At 34.0% G+C, this 18730-nt stretch overlaps 1 protein-coding gene across 40 annotated transcripts in view; it reads right to left on the bottom strand.

The window, feature by feature from the left end:
* KCNMA1 (potassium calcium-activated channel subfamily M alpha 1) overlaps positions 1-18730 on the bottom strand; it is a 403732-nt gene that overhangs the window by 175816 nt on the left and 209186 nt on the right. For 16 of the 40 annotated variants that reach the window (XM_072340339.1, XM_072340340.1, XM_072340330.1 and 13 more), the window contains one exon: positions 431-454. The exons of the other annotated variants lie outside the window; for them this stretch is intronic. In XM_072340339.1, the coding sequence (XP_072196440.1) occupies positions 431-454 (24 nt within the window). The remainder of the gene's footprint in view (positions 1-430; positions 455-18730) is intronic. 40 annotated transcript variants of the gene reach the window in all.

The raw sequence follows: 18730 nt of genomic DNA, 5'->3' as shown, positions 1-18730 counted from the left end.
ACGCTACTGACATCATTCGGTCCTTTTTCATAGCAGGATTATTGGAACACTCAATTTTCCCACAATTTGATCACACTACAATTGTGTATCTAGTCCATAAACTACTGCAAAACGCTGGAAATCCTGAATATATAGACCTGGTACAAATACATATTAAGATCTATTCATTTTATGCTTTTCTAGAGATACTGATAAGATTAATTTATATTTGCTCAGCTTTCTATAATTTCTTGGGTTCCTTTAATTCCAGTTCATGCACTTGATGCTTAGGCTGCATTCAGAGTATACACCATTATGGTAAGCACATTAGCATGCACAGGCAATACAAGATTAGATTATAATTAATCCCGTAAACAACCAAAAAGGGTGAAGTTGCATCATGCAATGAAACCACAGCTTGGCCTGGACTGCCATGCAGAAAAAAACCTACATCAATGAGTCTGCAGTACGGCTCCTAGGTAAGAGTTGATATGAAAGAGGTGAGTTATTTCAGCAATGAAGTCATAGGCTGAAAATGTTTATACTACTGTAAACAAAATACTGTACATAGCACCAGCATTACTCTCTGGGGGAAAAAGATGCTTGTAGAGGACAAAAAATGATGAGGAATCAGAGGAGGAATAAATTACAGTAACCAGTCTGAAATACAATCAGCCATTTTTCATAAGCAGGTGGGTATTTCTTTCAAAATAATCTCATTGGAACTTTTATATAAAACCTTAAATTTCAATGTATTTTGAAATAAAACATTAGGTGAAATAATGAGATACAGAGTAATTTCAAAAGATCCATAGTGTTTAGTAACTGACAAATAATTGAAGATAATACACAGATATGTAGAGGTGAATTTTAAAGCAGGATACAGGATCTAAACAACACAACCTTCGCTGATTTGAACATGATGTGTTGGTTCAAATGAATGTTGGTAATATAAGTAATGCATTGTATAGACACTTTCTATTGCTTTTCTAAATAAATTAATAAAGACATCTGCTTAATAAAGCTTGCCCTCTTCCCTCCCCACCGCCCAGAAATAGTGATTATTCTGGACTGCCTTTACTTAACCTCCATAACTGTGAATGTAAAAATACAACATGAACAGCAGGGAGACAGCCCGGCTTGTTTTAAGACATGTTTCCTACACCTAGTAATTCATAGCCTGATTCCAATAAGCTCAAAAACACATGTGATCAGCTAGTTCATTTTAATACAACTCTCATGCAACAGATGCTACTCTGTGATAGAAGCAGTATGATATGATGTGAATATTGCACTAAAGAAAATTTGTTCCATATTTTTAACAGGTATGTTGGCTATTGAGCATTTCTCCATAAATACATTTAATTGTAGGAGTTCTTTCAACTGTATAACTATTTGCAAATATATCATCTAATCATGTAGGGCAGTACTTCATGGAATATCAAATATACCTTTAAAGAAAACTACAATTTTATTTACTGTGCAAAGATTTTAATAGAAATAATATCTGTACCAGTTGCAAAACAGAACTATAGAATCACAGGGGTTGAAAGGGACCTCTGGAGATTGAGTCCAACCTCCCTACTAAAGCAGATACCCTTCAATAATCTGTACAGATAGGCTTTCAGACAGGTCTCCATAGAAGGAGACTCCAAACCTCTCTGGACAATCTGTTTTGGTTCACTGTCACTTCTACCATAAATAAGTTCTTCTGCATGCTTGCATGGAACTTATTATGTTCGAATTTTAGGCCATAACTCCTTGTCCTATCACTACACAGCACTGAGAAGAGCCTACCCTCATTAATTTGCCCCCCACTGACCTTTAGGTGTTTAAAACATTAATCAGATCCTGTCTCAGTCTTCTCTGCCCCAAACTGAACAGACCAAGGTTATTCACCCTCATAAGGGAGATAACTGCTTTCGGTATGTCCATTTTCATTCAGTCACCTTTTATAAAATATTAATCTTATTATGCAGTAAATTTCCACAGACATTTTGACCGAACTAAAAATCAGCACAATTGACAGTATAAATTATTTTCTTGACTCTTGAAGTTGATAAGGAGAATTGCAGGAAAACCTGTCATCATCTTACAAATTGGAAAGGTACAATTCTTAAATAGCAAAATACTTATTAAGCTTCCAGCCTAAGACTTCTATCTTTCTCACAGAAGACGATTCCCCAGTCACAACTAGTACTACCTTTAGCCACTATGCGCTATTTAACAAGGCTAAAAAGATGTTTCCTTAGTTGCCTACTAAAGATACAAACATTTTCTTGGGTGTATATGTATGCACTTATATAATGTACTGTGCATACAAACGTTATCAAAAACATTCCTCAAAATACTGATGGAACTCATAGTTGGCCTTAGTTCTACAACCTAGTTTGAATACAAACATTTCAATTTTAAAACCAAATTAAAAGAATCCAATCCTTACCTTCATTATTTGTCTTAAATTTGCTTAAGGTAAAGGTTGATATTTTAAAGAAACTTAATAATGAAAACTCCCAGTTTTAAATGAAAAAGTGTAATTTATTGCATACTCCGCATACAATACTCTTGGGAATGTATATTAATGTGTAAATAATTTTCAATGAATTATATTTTTCAATCATTCTTCACAAATCCATTTACTTTTTCTTAGACAGATATGTTGATAAATAAAATCTAAATTTAAAAAAGGTAAAATAATGGTCTATTTAAACATTCTACATTGTTTTCCTAAGACTAAAATAAAGACAAAATCTTAAAGTTCAGTGCATTTAAATTTAAAAACTGTTTCTGATACATATTGTTTATATAAGTTCACAAGTACGGTATCAATAAGGAACTTGAAAAAATTCATTTATGCTTTCAATAAGTAGAAATTATCTGAAAAAAATGATCAGAGATTTTTACTGATATTAAAATAATATTTGCTGCTTCAGAGAAATTAATTTACTGATAACATGATATTAGACAAAATAGCAGGCTATGGATGATCTTTTTTCCCTATGATGGAAGTACTTGAGCTTGACAATTAAAATGAAGATTTGCAACAGTAGTGCAATTAAGCATCTGTACTCTCAAGATAAGAAACATCATTCAAACAATATTATTGCAATTGAATTATCTCACATGGTGCAGTAGAAATAAAATCTCTCTGACACAGCATTGTCACAGGAGATTTGCTTTGGAAATAAAAAGCCACAAAACAAAACCATTATTTACTATCTCCACATTCCATAATACATAGTAAATGCTTACTCATCAATTAGAATCTGTTCTACTAAATTATATCATACTTTGATAGCTGCTTAATAAAAGATAAGAAGATTTACAAATGATTAACATAGTTAAAAAACAAACAAACAAAGAAAAAAAAAAACACTTTTTTTTTGAACAGTTCCTTTTCTAAAATACCAAGATCATACTTCGGCAACATCAGAATAAAATTATCTATACATTCCACATCTATATCCCAGTTCTGAGGCTTTGGAAAAAATAATATGAAATTCAAATAATAATTTATCCCTTGACAATATCTAACACTCGTGCATAAGGAATTACAGTTATAGTTGTATACACTAGGCTGAATCTAGGAAAGAAGAAAGATGGAACATGAGCAAAGATGAGTAAAAACTTACAGATGTAGAAAATTCACATCACAGACCCTGCACCAAAAAGATTACTGAGAGCAATCTAATCTATGCATCTCCAGGTAGATAAATATCAGCAATTACTCAAAGGTGAAAGGGAGGGGGGGCGAGGGGAACCATTCAAAGAAACTGATCCAATTGGAAAAGCATAATCAGTTACCTAACTTTGAAGCACAACAGACACGAAGCAGAATGTCTAAGAATATTGAATATAAACAGTCTAGGAAAGTCAGAATGATGTGTTTAACATAATTAATAAATACTGCATTTTGAAATAAATGAAATCAAACTACTGAATGAATAGAAGTGATATGAGAAATACTTCACGAATTTGTGCTAACATCACTATGAATACAGTCTATATAATCCCTTTCTAAAAGTCTTTAGAAATGGTTTCAATTTACCAGGTAGCCTAATTAGCGAGTCTGAGTAACCTATCTGAGTAAGGCTGCCAATGATGTGAATCATTGGAGACAGGTGTACACCAGGTGACTATATTTACATTCATTTAAAACGGTATTTTGTACAATTACATTACCACTGCATGTTAGTTACCAAATCAAATGTACTAGACTTCCCAGTTTTCCCTATGTGGCCAAGCTCATTCACATCACATCAAGCATTTGTCTTTATAACAGACCCCACCTAGAGAAAGGCCGTCTTTCCTGGGATCTAACAATGCCTTGAGACAATCCTTGGGATACTGTGTAAAAACAGCTCTCAGGAAGCATACTTAGTGGTTTATCCCTGCACACACAGGCACAGATTGACACCAACCTGCCCTGACTGCTGCAGCTGCTTATCTAACTCGCATCTTTCCTCCACTCAATCAAGCCCATTAAATTTCCTTCAAAGAAATTACTCTTTCCATAGCCAGTCACTCTCACAGAAACAAACATAACCTCAAATCACCTCCCTCTCAAATTCTTCCTCTATCACCATCCTTTAAGTATCACAGCATAGTTTGCCATTGTCTGCCAAAGGTTACCTTGTATTGTGCTTTTATATTCTGTCATAAGTACTGCTGACACAGCATCCAGACTAATAATAAATTAATAAATTACAGTTGTCAAGGTCACTGCCTAACTGTCCTTTGACCAAGAAACAGCTGTTGCCTTTATCAACTGAAATGAGTTGCACCTTGACAAGTACATTGAATTTCATGGTTAAAGAACAGACTGTTCACATGTGTTCCTGTGCAGTGACATCTCAGTTATCCCTTCATTCACTACTTATCCTCACCCCTGCTCCCATTGTCAAGTCAAACTAAATGGAAAAGGATTTTATCTTTTACTGGAAATCAAGTAGAATAAACATAAATAGCACATAATACCTAACTCATAACACTTACATCACTGTTTTCTCAGCATGCAAATTAGCACAACAAATACTACCAGCTGCTAAGCTATAGCAAGGGCAGAAACCTCTAGCTCTGCACAGTGTATCTGGGACAAGATATACAACCACTAAGCAGGTGTTGAATTTTTAATCTATGAAAGACTACATGAATGAATGAATGAATAAATAGGAGCCAAATAGTTTTCTCTAAGTTAACATGGCAAAAGGTAATTAAAAAAAAAATATATGTCTTGAATTGACATATCTGCATAATCAGTTTGCCAACGTAAAGCACAGAAATGGCCTGAAAGCTTAAAAATACCAAAGAGAGAAGGACACATCAAGTGACCTCTGAACCCAGTGAGTGAGTTTCTATAGTTTTGACTAGGAGAATAAGCTAAAGAAAAAGAATATACAAGAATTTTAACCTACAACCTATTTATGGAAGATAGATTCTATCAGAACATGAATTTGCAGAGCTATGGCTCTATGTTACTTACTGGGAATATCATAAAGTCTGTTACTAGAATATTCAAAATACCTTGAATCACAAAGCCATTTGTCTGAACAAGGAAAAAGCTGAGTCAAAGGAAGGAAGTAGGGAATGCATTTCCGATCTACTGAAGTTTTTGCATTTGCCTTTAAAGTAATTCAATGTGTGGGCCAAACCTCCATCTCCCACTGAATTCAGCAGCTGTTCTGAGTGCTCAGTAGTTCTGTAAATTTAGTCAGTAATTGTACTGGATTCAGATGCTTATTTCTGGACACTAAGCTTTGAAAAATTAGCCTTGAAAATTACCTTGGGTACAAATAATATGAGTATTATAAGCAAGGGGATATTTTACATCTACTGTTGTGGAAAATGATGCAATCATCTGTACTGTTTCATCATATTATTACAAGCAATAAAAAACTCACCTAGGAGTAAAATATGTGAAGCTTGTTTTTTATATGTTCACCTAGCACTTCTGTATAGAAACACTCATTCAGTGTCTCTAGCAACAAGACCCTTGCATTTGCATTTAGTTCATGGCATAGTAGATCTTCTGCAAACTACCATATTAAAAATTAATAACCTCCTGCTATAACTATGAAAAATAACCCTCTGTGTCATTTTGGATATTTTGGATACTAAGGAAATCAGTTACAACCCTCACTGCTCACAGAATCTTCGTTAACTATGTTACCATCAGTACCGTAAACCTTGGCACTATCTGAATAAAAGTAATCAGACTGGTCTTGCAGTCTATAGGAGGATTCCCTCCTTTCTTAATGCTTGCATAGATGGAACATAGATTACCAGAACAAATATTCTATAATTAATTCAACATCTTCTAGCAGTCTGGATGTGTCCCTGAGGCCTTAAGGAGGGCTATATTTATTATACACAACAGCAGTAACATATTGGAGGTTATCAATTATTGCGACTTCAATCACAGACATAGTTTTTCAGTCTCACTAAACCTGATGGTGAATTATAGCCTCAGGAAAAATGGGAAGCTAAAAGACATCTTCTTGACTGTGGCATTACTTCAGTTCCATATCAGCAAATAAAAATATACATATGTAACAATCTGTGTTCTTCGGTAAGTAGCAGCGTTTGTAGTCTCATATACTTGTAAAAAGACATTCTAGCTCTATTCAAACAAAAACTTTGTTTACATATATATTTCTTCCTCTTCCTAAAATGAAACAAGTATATAACTAATATACAGACTGCACCAGAAAATGTAAAATATAAAGTATCCTGAACTTTTTTCTTTGATTAATTTTTGAGAAAAACTGATAAAAATTTTCATGACAGCATTACTATTCTACTTGTATATCAAGGAACACTGCAGTTAAAAACCACTGGGAATTCAATACTGTGGAAAAGCATAACTTAAGGGTGATAGATACTCAAATACATGCACAAGTTAAATACTCTGTGAACCCACAAAATATGAATAACTTCTCATTTACAAAAGTGTTGAATTGATTTGGCTGTGACTGCCCATATACTAGACTAGACCCATATATTTAGACTAGATATGGGGAAGAAATTCTTTACTGTGAGGGTGGTGAGACACTGGAACAGGTTGCACAGTGAGGTTGCAAGTGCGTCCTCTTTGAAAGCATTGAAGGCTAGAACTGGATGGGACTTGGCCTAGAGGGAGGTATTACTGCCTACATCAGATGGGTTGTAACTAAATGACCTTGGAGAACCCTTCCAACCCAAACCATTCTATGATTCTATACACTAATTGTTTACATTTTTATCTTTTACTGATAACACCAGCGATTCTGTTGTGATAAAGTGAACACACTAAAATAATTCATAATCAAAATACTATTCTGTTTTCATACAAATGTGTTGCGTTACTTTCATACTTGATAAGCAGCAACAACATACACATCATTTACTAAGAAAGTTGTTGTATTTTCACTGTAAAATGATGTCTGTCTTTAGCCTTATATATATTTAAAAATCTGGCTCTTTTCTGCCCAGTCATTTTCCACTGTATATTGTGAGAATGCAGAGACAGAAATAAAAAAATTAAAAAATAATAAAAATAAAAAAGAAAAATAAAAAAGAAAGACTTAAAGACTTAAGAAAGACTTAAAAATTATGAAGATGGTAGGAATATGAAAAAGCATATGCGGTATTGGATATTATTTTATATGTGCTTTTACTTTTTAATTCACTGTATTTCCAGTTAGGCATTTGCCTCTAAAGTAATTAGAAATCATTCTGAGGAAAATTACAATACTGACTAGTTTAGTTCTGCTTATATACACTCTGCTCATGTGATGTGTACTTGCCATACAACAGACATTTCAGAGACTGAACAAAAGGAAAAAAATCCTAGCAGATACATCAGACTACACTTAGTAGGTTACCTGAGATATGCAAATAACCAACACAAGTTGGGAGGGAAAGTGTTCTGGCACAACAAAAAAGATTAAATATGTATATGTATGCATGTATATATGAATTTAGAGGGTACAAGCTCCATTTCTGTAATGTTCCTGCCTTTCATTACTGTAGGCAAGGAAAGGGGCCTTAGATATTCCACACAGATGTTCTCATAACATACAAACTGACATTATTCACCTTTACATGTGGACATTAAGAAAAAAAAATTAGGTCCCCAAGATAAACACTCAGATACTTAATACTGAAAATTCTTAATAAATTTTGAAGGATGTCCTGTACATCACAAGCCATTCAACTTTACCAATTTACTTCCAAATGGAGCTGAGAAATTGGTGTTTTAACTTAAGTACAATGTAGCATATATTTAAGGAAAAAGCAATCATTGCCAACACAAATGCACAGTTCCTATTTTGATAGAATGTTTCAGTGGGTACTTACACTATTAACATTTTATACGTTATTTTCTATTTGAACTCAGCAGTTTCTCTAACACACTGATTCTTATTAAAGCCTTTATTATATTAAACAGCGCTTTACTTCTTCCACTGAGGTACTTACATCATTATAACCAGATCACACATCAATCTTCTTTTTGATAAACCAGAGATTAAGTACTTTAAATCTTCTACTCAATGGAATTTTCTCCAGACATCAAATTTCCTATGCTCTCCAACCTCCACTTAATGTGACCTTAAATAGTTCAACTGCAATCTCCACTATATCCTGCCACAGAATTGAGATAATACTTCAAGCTGTAAGTTTGTTTATTTAGAATGCTACAGCACTAAAATAAGGTAGGGTTGTTTGGTTTTTTCTTTGTTGATTTTGTTTGTTTGTTTGTTTTTTGTTCTGTTTTGATTTTTTCAGTGGTATACTTTGTAAATAACACTGATGCAAATGGCATGCTATGGATTGCATGCAGCTTGCATTCTCTTGTTTCCAGAAGCTGAAAACCTTAGATCCTTGCAGATCGTCAGACATAACATTTCAAATCATGTCTGCAAGCCACTGAGAAAAGCATCCAGATACCTATGTAAGCAGAAACAAGGTAAATTTCCCACTTAGAATATATATGTATATATATTCTATTATATATATATAATACATATAGATATATATATTTCCCCTTAAAAAAATAAGGTAGTCTTTAAAAAGGCAGACTTTCAGTTAACTGTATAAATGCACTCAGTGTCCTGACAGCTTCAGATAGAATTTGAATAGAGTACTTTACACAATAAATTCCTTGTACAATTAGACTGCTTACCTGCTAGATGTACATCACTTCCTGGGACGCAAATTAGACTGAAGAGCTGTACACCTTACAGGAGTATCTCCTTACAAGTTAAAAATTATATAACTAACTACAGCTTTCATTATTTGAGCCAGGAAAAAGCCTTACTTTTTCCCCTTTGGTCACCTATAATTATGATTTTTCATTATTTTTTTTTTTAATGTTAAAAAATGGGTGAAAATTTGCATATAATATTTCCTTAGATACAGCTGGCTCTTTCTTCTCCATGTAGAAGTGTCAGAAAGTTTGTATGAGTCTGTCTAGCCCTTCAGTAGCAGAACAGAACCCATTCTATTTTGGTCCTTGATTCCATAGGCTTTCATTTAGAATTAAATCTAAGTTTATAGGCAAATAATGCTTGTATTAAGACTCACAGAAATCTAAAAAGGCACTTAATCATTTGCCTATCAATAAGAAATTTTTGTCTGTCCAATACTGTTCTTTACTGAAAGCAATGATAAAGGTCCTTCTTTCCCCAACAGAGCCAAAATCATTACTGTTGTGACCAGCCAGTAGTTTTCAATCAATAAAGAAAGAATGACTGGGTTTAATATTTGGTAACTGGTCTAACACCAGTGATCCAATATGAGGATGAGTATCTCAAAAGCTGATCTAACTTTTAACGGGTTATCAGTTTCTAGGGGAAAAGAAAACACACATAACCCATAAGAAAATCTAATAATCATTCAGTCATGTCTCATTTTTGAATAAGACACTAGTTTAGGAATAAGATAAGAGTAAGCACTCTATAAAATGATGAGGTACAGAGACCTGCTTGACTTAGGATGACACTGAGTTGTCAAAACTCATCTTGTGAAGCCAAGCAATGCTTTGCAATTGTGGAGCCAGTAGTTAGTACTTCCTAAATCCAGGTTCCCACCTGCTGCCTTCCATTTGGCTATGAACTTCATTTCTTTGCACTCTTATAGATATATGGTCATTGCTTCATACCAAAAAGTTAAAAGGAGATTAACATATCTACCTACAACTTTACTGCATTTTGCTCTTTTCTTATTGAATGCAAGATGTTCTAGGGTACAAAATCATAATAGGGCAATATCTTCAACATCTGAAAGTCAATTTGCTGCAAGGAATAAAACATAGCTTTATAGATTATGCATTTCATCCTTTGAGTCAGTTTATTATTCTCTTTTCTCTCCTCACTTTAGTACATTCATTGAGTGACTGTGTGAGACAAGCCATGTCCAGTATGATGCCATACAGAATCATAGAATTGCTTATTGAAAAGGTGCATAATGACCATCTAATTTCAACTGCCAAAGGCAAGCTAAACAACTACTAGACTAGGCTGCCTAGAGCCGCACCTGAAGGATACGGTCAAATCCACACCTGGAATAAAATGTGATATTTATGATGTTTGCAGCCTCAGAAAGGTCAGTGTAAATTGCAATGGCTTGTATGGATTACTGCAGCAGTGACCAGGAGATGAGGTTATTCAATAACACACAAAAAATTAGGATCATTTAACTTACCAAAGTACAGAACCTGAATAAGTATAACTTCTCTCTGAGCGCACTGCAGATTGGAACCATGTAGGGAATGAGATGTAATGCAGTCAATATAGTTAGAAGAAAAATGACTATTCACTACCCAGAATTAAATTTAATTTGGAAATAAAAACATTTTGATCTATTAGAGGAGGACAGTTGTGGAACATTCTGTAAAAGAAGGACAGGGCAAAAGAAAACCATTTTTTAAAGAAATTAACTTTGTTTCATTCATTTTACCAAACAACCAATGAACACCTCTCCTACCATTACTAAAACATATTTTTAGGATTTCATCTAGATCACAAAAAATATAAATAGCTATGCTCCCGCATGGAATTTTACTAAAGACATGCTATGAAGTTAATGGTCAGAATATTGATTTGCTTAGCAGGCCTCCTGTCATAGTAAGTTCTGTTTTTATTGTATGCTACCATTTTGCTTCAAGGAAATATTTCCTTGGACTATTTTGTTTCCATAGAAATAACAGTACCTTAGGGAAAAGATTTTTTAAGTACCATACATGCATTTGTAAGTTCACAGACTTGTCTGTGCACTGTATCACTTATTTGCTGTCCTCTTATGGATGCCAAAAAGAATACTAGTCTAAAGATTGCTTTTCCAAATGTTGAGAACACTCTTCTGTGTGATGTCTGCCAATTTTAAGATCTAAAACTTAAAAAAATGAAAATCTGTCTTTAAAAAAATGTTGCCATTCTGCCAAATATACTACACATTTTTCCATCTTTGTGATATATTACCACTAATCTGTAGTTCTCTGTCTGTTTACTAGAATTCTAGACTAAATTTTCTTTTGTCTTTTTCCTGTCCTCTTTTATCCTGGAAGCATTCATCCTTTTTGTTGTGTGGGGTTGTTTTTTGTTGTGGGTTTGTTGTGTTTTTTTCAAAATACAGAGAAATGGAAAGGCCCAAAGCATCGTTAGGTACAAGCCCTCTGAGCGAGGGACTTATGATATTAGACTAGTCTCAATAGACTTTGTTCTCTTGCAGGTAAGCCATATATTTTCATTTATCTTCTGTCTGAGAGGTTATTCCACTGATTAATCTGCAAAGGCAGGTTTATTTTCATCTCTCACAACCTAAGGAAACTGTTACTGACACTCTGCTGATGTGAAAGAATACTGATGTACTTTTTACTGTTCATTTACATGCAAACAACCTCTTTCTCCATAAAACTATGTTTTATCTATATAGCAACTAAGACAAAAAAATTATATCTGGAGTATTAATTAAATTTTCCCACATATTTCCATTATTCAGTGGTGGTGCAAAGCTGTCATGAGGTAGTCCATATCCTCTTCAATTTTGTACTATTGAGTGGCATCATTCCATTCTAATAAATTCTGGCTCCCATTTACTAGTAGGTTGTTTACTTGACTTAATCTGCAACACAAAAGTGTTTTGTGCTTGACAGCTGTATTAATAATAATGGCTAAGTACAAGCAGTATGAACAATCATCTTACCAATTACTTTAATACAGTAGGAATCATCAGTGAGAAAAAACATTTTCTAACAAAAGGGACTGATTTTGCTTTTTCATTTTTAAATTTTCACTTGATTTTTCAAAAAAGCATTCAGGCAAGACAATATGTAAATGACAAACAGCACTGATTCTTTAAACAAGTTTCTAAAATCACTGAATTTTAAAAAGGAATTTTGCCTTAATTACAATTTTGCCTTAGTCGTTTTACCTTCTGCCATGATGTCAGCTGGAATTGACCCCAAGAGATTAATTCCAGTATCAGTGATGCATTTTGCAAAATAGCAGAGGCAAGGTCTTTATTTATTTCCTTGTATGTTTGTTTTGAGTGGAGTGAGAGAAGGAGGGGGTGACTTTTCTTTTTTCTGAACGACAAGGATATAGAAAGAAACACTTGCAAGTGGTAGGAAAAAAAAAAAAAAAGAAAGAAAAAAAAAAGATGAAGGAAAAAAAAAAAAGTTGCATATATTAGTGAAGAAAACCAGCTCATGATGTACTTTCGTACTTTCAGTCTCTAAGTTGAGAGACAATTGTTTTAATAATTTCTCAGCTTTTCTCACTGCTTTTGAGAGATTTTTTTAGACCCAAACAGAATTAATGATTACATACTGAAAGTATCCTTGGAAATACGTTAAGTCTAGCTACTAAGCTCTACTTATATATATATATGTAAACTGATTCTTAAGTTCTTCTGTTACTTAGTGTCACAATCTGAGAGGATGTGGGAGTAAATATGACCAATGCTCAGTGTAATCAGAATACCTTAATTTGACATTCACAAAAATTTGATATAAAAGAATTATTTTTACTTTAAGCAATCTTTTTTTTTTTTTTTTCTTTTTTCCCCACACACCAGTAACTCCAGAATAGTTACAAAGCAGGTCTTGAGACTGAGAGTTAGGAGGGGCTCAGCACATCACAATTTTATTTAAATAAATATTTAAATTCCATCTATGGCACCAATTACACATCTAAAGAAGGAACATGTGTGCTAGAGAAACATGTTTACTGTTCTGCTGTCACATTACTTCAAATTTCTATCCCAAAACTTGACGCAACCCCTTTTCCAAAATAATGTGAGATTATTCTTTTAAGTGTATACTAAGCAGCCATAATAGTGCTCCATTGTCAAAGAAAACCATGGCACTTGTTTCCCAGAACAGCATGCTTATTAGCCATGGCTTTGTAAATTCACCCACACACAATATGTGAACAGTTTGAGAAGAAATTCACAAGTATCTCATTGAAAGCATGTACTGCAAGCTGAATTTTGAAGTACTTAGGCTTTGTTCACAGATAAGAAGTCACTGCCTCTGAAAGGTAACAAGCTACATATTCTTGCAAAAGCAGTACTCCTAATGTCACATTGTAATTCATCTTCCTCTTATAAGGACCTAAAATCTTGGAGAAATCTTCAAGAGCACGCTTTCTTCTTACTTTCATGTTTTAAAAGAACCAAAATATTCCTATCACCAACTAGCAAGTACTACTAACATACCTCTTAAAAACTGAACTGAAAACTGGGGTGTATATATCAATAACAGCCCGCAAAAGAATGCACACTCAGCTGGTAGACACCATAACTATCTTGACTCCCAAGATACAAGATACAATTCCCATTCATCAATTCCCTGTTATGGACAGTTTTTACTTGCTGTTGATAAAATTGCATCTCTTGAAATGCTTCAGTCTCATGGCCACAAATGCATGTGCCCAACAAGCCATTTCTTTAGAATTAAGTTTGCACCTTCGAACACTGCTTGTAAGCTAAGTGCTAGAGCAATTCTAGAAACAAACAAACAAACAAATGAACAAAACCCACAATATTCAGGAAGCAAAAGGTTACTACTCGGGCTGGAAAACACTGCAACTCTAATGGCTCTGGCCAGGACTCACAGGACACAAATAGCTTGATCTCAACTGAGCTTACTTTGCTATCGCAGTAGCACAGAGCAATACTCAGAAGTTTAAAGGGACCAATGAGAATCAGATTTTTTCTTTCACATCCAAAATATTGCTATGAACATCAAGGAATTATTTTCAATTTGCATTTAAGGAAATTGAGGGGGTTGGACTTGATCTCTGGAAGTACCTTCCAACCCCAACAATTCGGTGAAATTAATCCATCGCTATTTATTTATATTGATTTTAAATCAGATATGTGTCAGGGTCAGTTTTGCCAATTCAATGAAAAGCAAAAGCAGAGTAAAAGAATCACCAAGAGTTGCCCTTAAATACCAATTTGTGAGCCTCCTTCTCTGTCTTTTTTCAAAATTCTGATTCCTATACTAGCATCCACAACTTTGGCAACGACACGCATGACTTGCACTTTCTTCTATCATGTTTGTATCTCCTCTATTCCACAGTTGATAGAAGTAGATGAAAAGAGCTGAAAGAAGAAAGAACCAAGGCAAGTAGCAGATATTTGTTCAGCTTTCTTGGAAGGAGTCTAGCAGCATCTCTCCATTGTTTGACAATAATCGTAAGTGTTCTTTTGCCAGTTTCCAATTCATCTTTCCTTTATACACTAACAGAAGCAAATTAAGTGAGTTCCTATCAGGAAATACACAGTCTGAGAACAAAAGTGTCTGTTGGTGGCAGGTGAGGCCTGCAACCCACAATTACCAACTGGAGCTGCAAATACAGTCTTAAGAATATCAGTCAGAAATTCCTGAGCAAATAGCAGCTGTTCAGGAGATTGTGAACAGCTGCCAAAAAGTTACAGAAATCCACAGGAGTCTGAAATATTTAGAGAGATCTGGCAAGAAAGATGATAACCACTGCATACTAATCCATAGCTCTAGATCCAAAAAGATGTGGCACATTGCCCAAAATGAATAAGCCTAGTGATTTAAATTTACTCTGCAGGGACAAATGATCACATCATTTAGTAAAGTGGCAAATAAATACTCTTTCTTTCTTTCTTACATTCCTTATTTTTCTCCTTTCTGCCTTTTCCCCCCCTGTGGGTTTTGTGCATGCATACATTTTTAAAGGTTAAGATGGTTATCTGAATCACTAATAGTCACTACTACTGCTGTTGTTCACTAAAGGAAAAGAAATAACTACACAACTGCATATCATTAGGAAAATTGATTTCCTACAACATATCCTATCCATGCCAAGTGCGCTGGCAAATTAATGGCTATAGTTTGATTTCACATAGAAATTAACAAAAAAGGACTTTGTTTTCCCAGTCCATTTTAGAATACACATTTACTCTTTTCTGCTCAAGAAGTCCATGAAAAAAAGCAGTGTCATTGTTATGTTATTTAAATATCATTGCATTTTTGCAAAACATATCCGTAGAGGTATTTTCAAAATAGATTCCCATATTAGGAGTCAAATAATGTGAAAGAAAGTCAAAGTAAAGTGTTAAGTGATGATTTGATGACAAAGAAAAGTAACAGAAATACATTCAAAACATTCTGAACTCTGCTTATAGAAGTCCTAGAACTCTCACTAGGCTGCAGAAATAATGGTCTTCTTAGGAAAATACTGACAAAAGATGCTAGATCAGCCATGTCCTACCTGGAAAATAATGGTATTTCATAACAGTGTTGGCTCTGCAGATTAAATACTTAAATTTGTTCTTAAGAAAAAGAAAACATTAGCCCAAAATTAACAGCTGAATATAGACTGTTTCATAGACCTTTATTAGGAGGTCACAAAGCGTTTTTTGTTTATTTGTTTTTAACATTGTACTTCATAAACCTTGGTTGAATCTATTCTATGTTTAACCACTAAATGGCAGTCTCCGAAATGAAACCTACAGAAGCCAACCTCTCACCTATACATTTTCTATGTTTACTAAAACAACTACAGATTTTAATCTGCAAGCTATCTGATCTTAAACTATCAATATTTAGAAGCATATTTCTACTTTTAGGGTAAAACACATAATTAACATGTCTTGATAGAAATAATTCACAAAGATATCAGCTAAATGTTGGAATATATTTCCATTTTTGGAAACTTTTTATCACATTAACATTTTACATATTAGGATTGCCTGAAAGGGTAAGGAATGTTGCACCATCACAACAAGTTGTTTAAATCGTGGAATAATTTAGTTCTTGATAATAATACCCTCTGTGCCAGACAGTGAGCTAATGGAAGTCTATAATGTTTCCTGAGAATGAAAGCATACACATTGCCATTAATATAGTAGACAATTTTGCTGTAAGTACATAGCTTTGAAGTTCTCACTGTAAAATCTGCCTTTGATTCAGCAGTCAAAAATCCTTCAACTCTCAACCCACAATCTCCTCATAGTCAGCCTTGTAAAACTGCCTATATTTTGACACCCTACAGAGTCTAATGGAGATTTCCAAGTTTGCCATGTAATACAATCTGAGTTGCTGGCAGCCAAAACTGCCTCCACATGCCACATCTTATTTATCTCTACTATTAACAATACTTTAAGTGTCAACAGATGTCATCAAGTGTAACTTATCAAGAAGAGCCTACCCATGTATGCTAGAGTTGACAGATTTCCTTCAAAAGTTATACAGCACATGTATTATGTGTATCATACCCATTCCAATTTGGAAAGTTCAGTTCAGTGTTCACTTTTAAACTACAAATGTCTTTGATTTTGTTTTGGCAAAAGGACTGATAGAGAAGAAATAACAATATCCCTAAAACACACCACTGACAGTTTTTCCCTGTACACCCATGTATATATTACAGATACTTGGCAACTAGGAGATGATTACCTCTCATATTGCTGGCAAGATGTGACAGTGGTTTAACCTTGGTATTAACATTAAACCTCCAAAGCTCAGGAAAACTGTGAAATTCACCACGTGCTACAGTATAGCACTTGAACACATATGTTCCAGTATGGTTTCCAGACCACAGTCATTGAATTTCAAGGAAAGATTTTAGAAGTATCTGTGTGCCCTACCCATATATTTATCTATCAAATTAATGGACATTCCATTTCATTTAAATGACAGTGTACATTTTAACCCGTTATGAATTAAAATGAAACTTCTAAACAATTTCCTAAATTTATGAATACACAGGGTACTAAATTTGCATATATACCAGACCACAAGTGATCAACAAATATTATGGTAAGCAACAGCAGTCTGGGAATCTCAAGTCAGAAAGCTAATACATTGTGCCAATAACAGATCATAACAGAATTTTCCAATGTAGTTCTTGCTGTTCACAAGTAGCTGGTCAGATGCATTAAGAAAAACTTCTAATAACTGCAACCTTTTTTTTTTTTTAATTTTTTTTTTTCTTTTCTTTTTGCTTTTCTTTTAAAAAAGTAGCAGTTTGCTTTGAAAACATTTCTGGACAAATAAAGGAAAGACATTCCCATCAGGGTAGAATTATTCAGTATTCTCCAGTTTAAAGTGACATCATGTTCAGTTATGATAAAAAAGATAAATTTTTAAGGGCTGAGTTAGTAAAAAAAACTTCACAAAAGCTCTAATCTACAAACAGTCCCAAACAGTCAAATTTGTCAAAACCCAATGTTGAGTAACTGAAGAATGGTGCTTAGTTTGAAATGGTAATCCTTTTACAAGTGATCACAGGAATTAAAAGTTTTCAGTCTATATATTACTGATCAATATTATTATGAATTACTTAACAGTAGATGTTAATTTTAGTTAAAATTATACACACTTTGCACAAAGAATAGCACTACACTACACTCACATAAGAGAGCTTGTGGAAATAATTGCCATGATTAACAGTGATCCATTTGCATTCATGAGCAGTTTGAGGAATACATATTTCCACCTGCACTACTTGAAGTAGTGCATCAACAAAAAAAGCTAAGAAAATACAGACTTCAGTCACACTGGATAAGGCCATAGAGCACTACGGTTTCATTCAGCTGTAAGATATCTCAAGGCATAGAATATACTATTTTGCTGAAAAGGATTACAGTATTAAAAAGTAATAGAATTGGAAATAAAAATGGAAAGCAATTATGAATGAAAAAGTAATGATAAAGAATGCACTCTGCTAAACATATAGGAGATTGGCACATGGCCAAATACTGGCAGCAGCTTTGAAGCTAATCTGGAAATAGCAGTGTTTCTGTAGAAAACAAAGCCAGCAAGTTCAGAAGTTTTGGCAGCCCTATAAATAAAATAAATGGCTGGCTAGATCATCAAGATGCGTCTTACACTAGTTAAAGTTCCATTTAAGTATGCTCATAAACAGGAGGAACTGTCTATATGCCCTAGAATGCATAATGACCTGCTACATTCATTCTCGCACTTTTCATAAGTGGCAGACAGACACAAATACTTTATATTACTAGAATTACTACACAAAAACAGACTAGATAAAAACATCCATACAATTCAGCCTCTTCTTCAATGACTAAATAGAGAAAACTGAAATATTTAGACAAATCCCTGTAAACCTGATTTGCTTGCTAAATATGTTTATGAATTCTTTATTTCATACATCCTTAAAATTAAGCCCTGTCAGGGGAAAAATAAAATTAAATTAAATTAAAAAATCGGCATTACTGCTTTAGCCACTAGACCTGTAGTACCACGTCTTCAGCATGAATCTGC

This window comes from Excalfactoria chinensis, chromosome 6 (assembly GCF_039878825.1).
Source record: "Excalfactoria chinensis isolate bCotChi1 chromosome 6, bCotChi1.hap2, whole genome shotgun sequence".
NCBI classification, from domain to species: domain Eukaryota; kingdom Metazoa; phylum Chordata; class Aves; order Galliformes; family Phasianidae; genus Excalfactoria; species Excalfactoria chinensis.
This window is presented reverse-complemented; position numbering and strand designations above follow the sequence as displayed.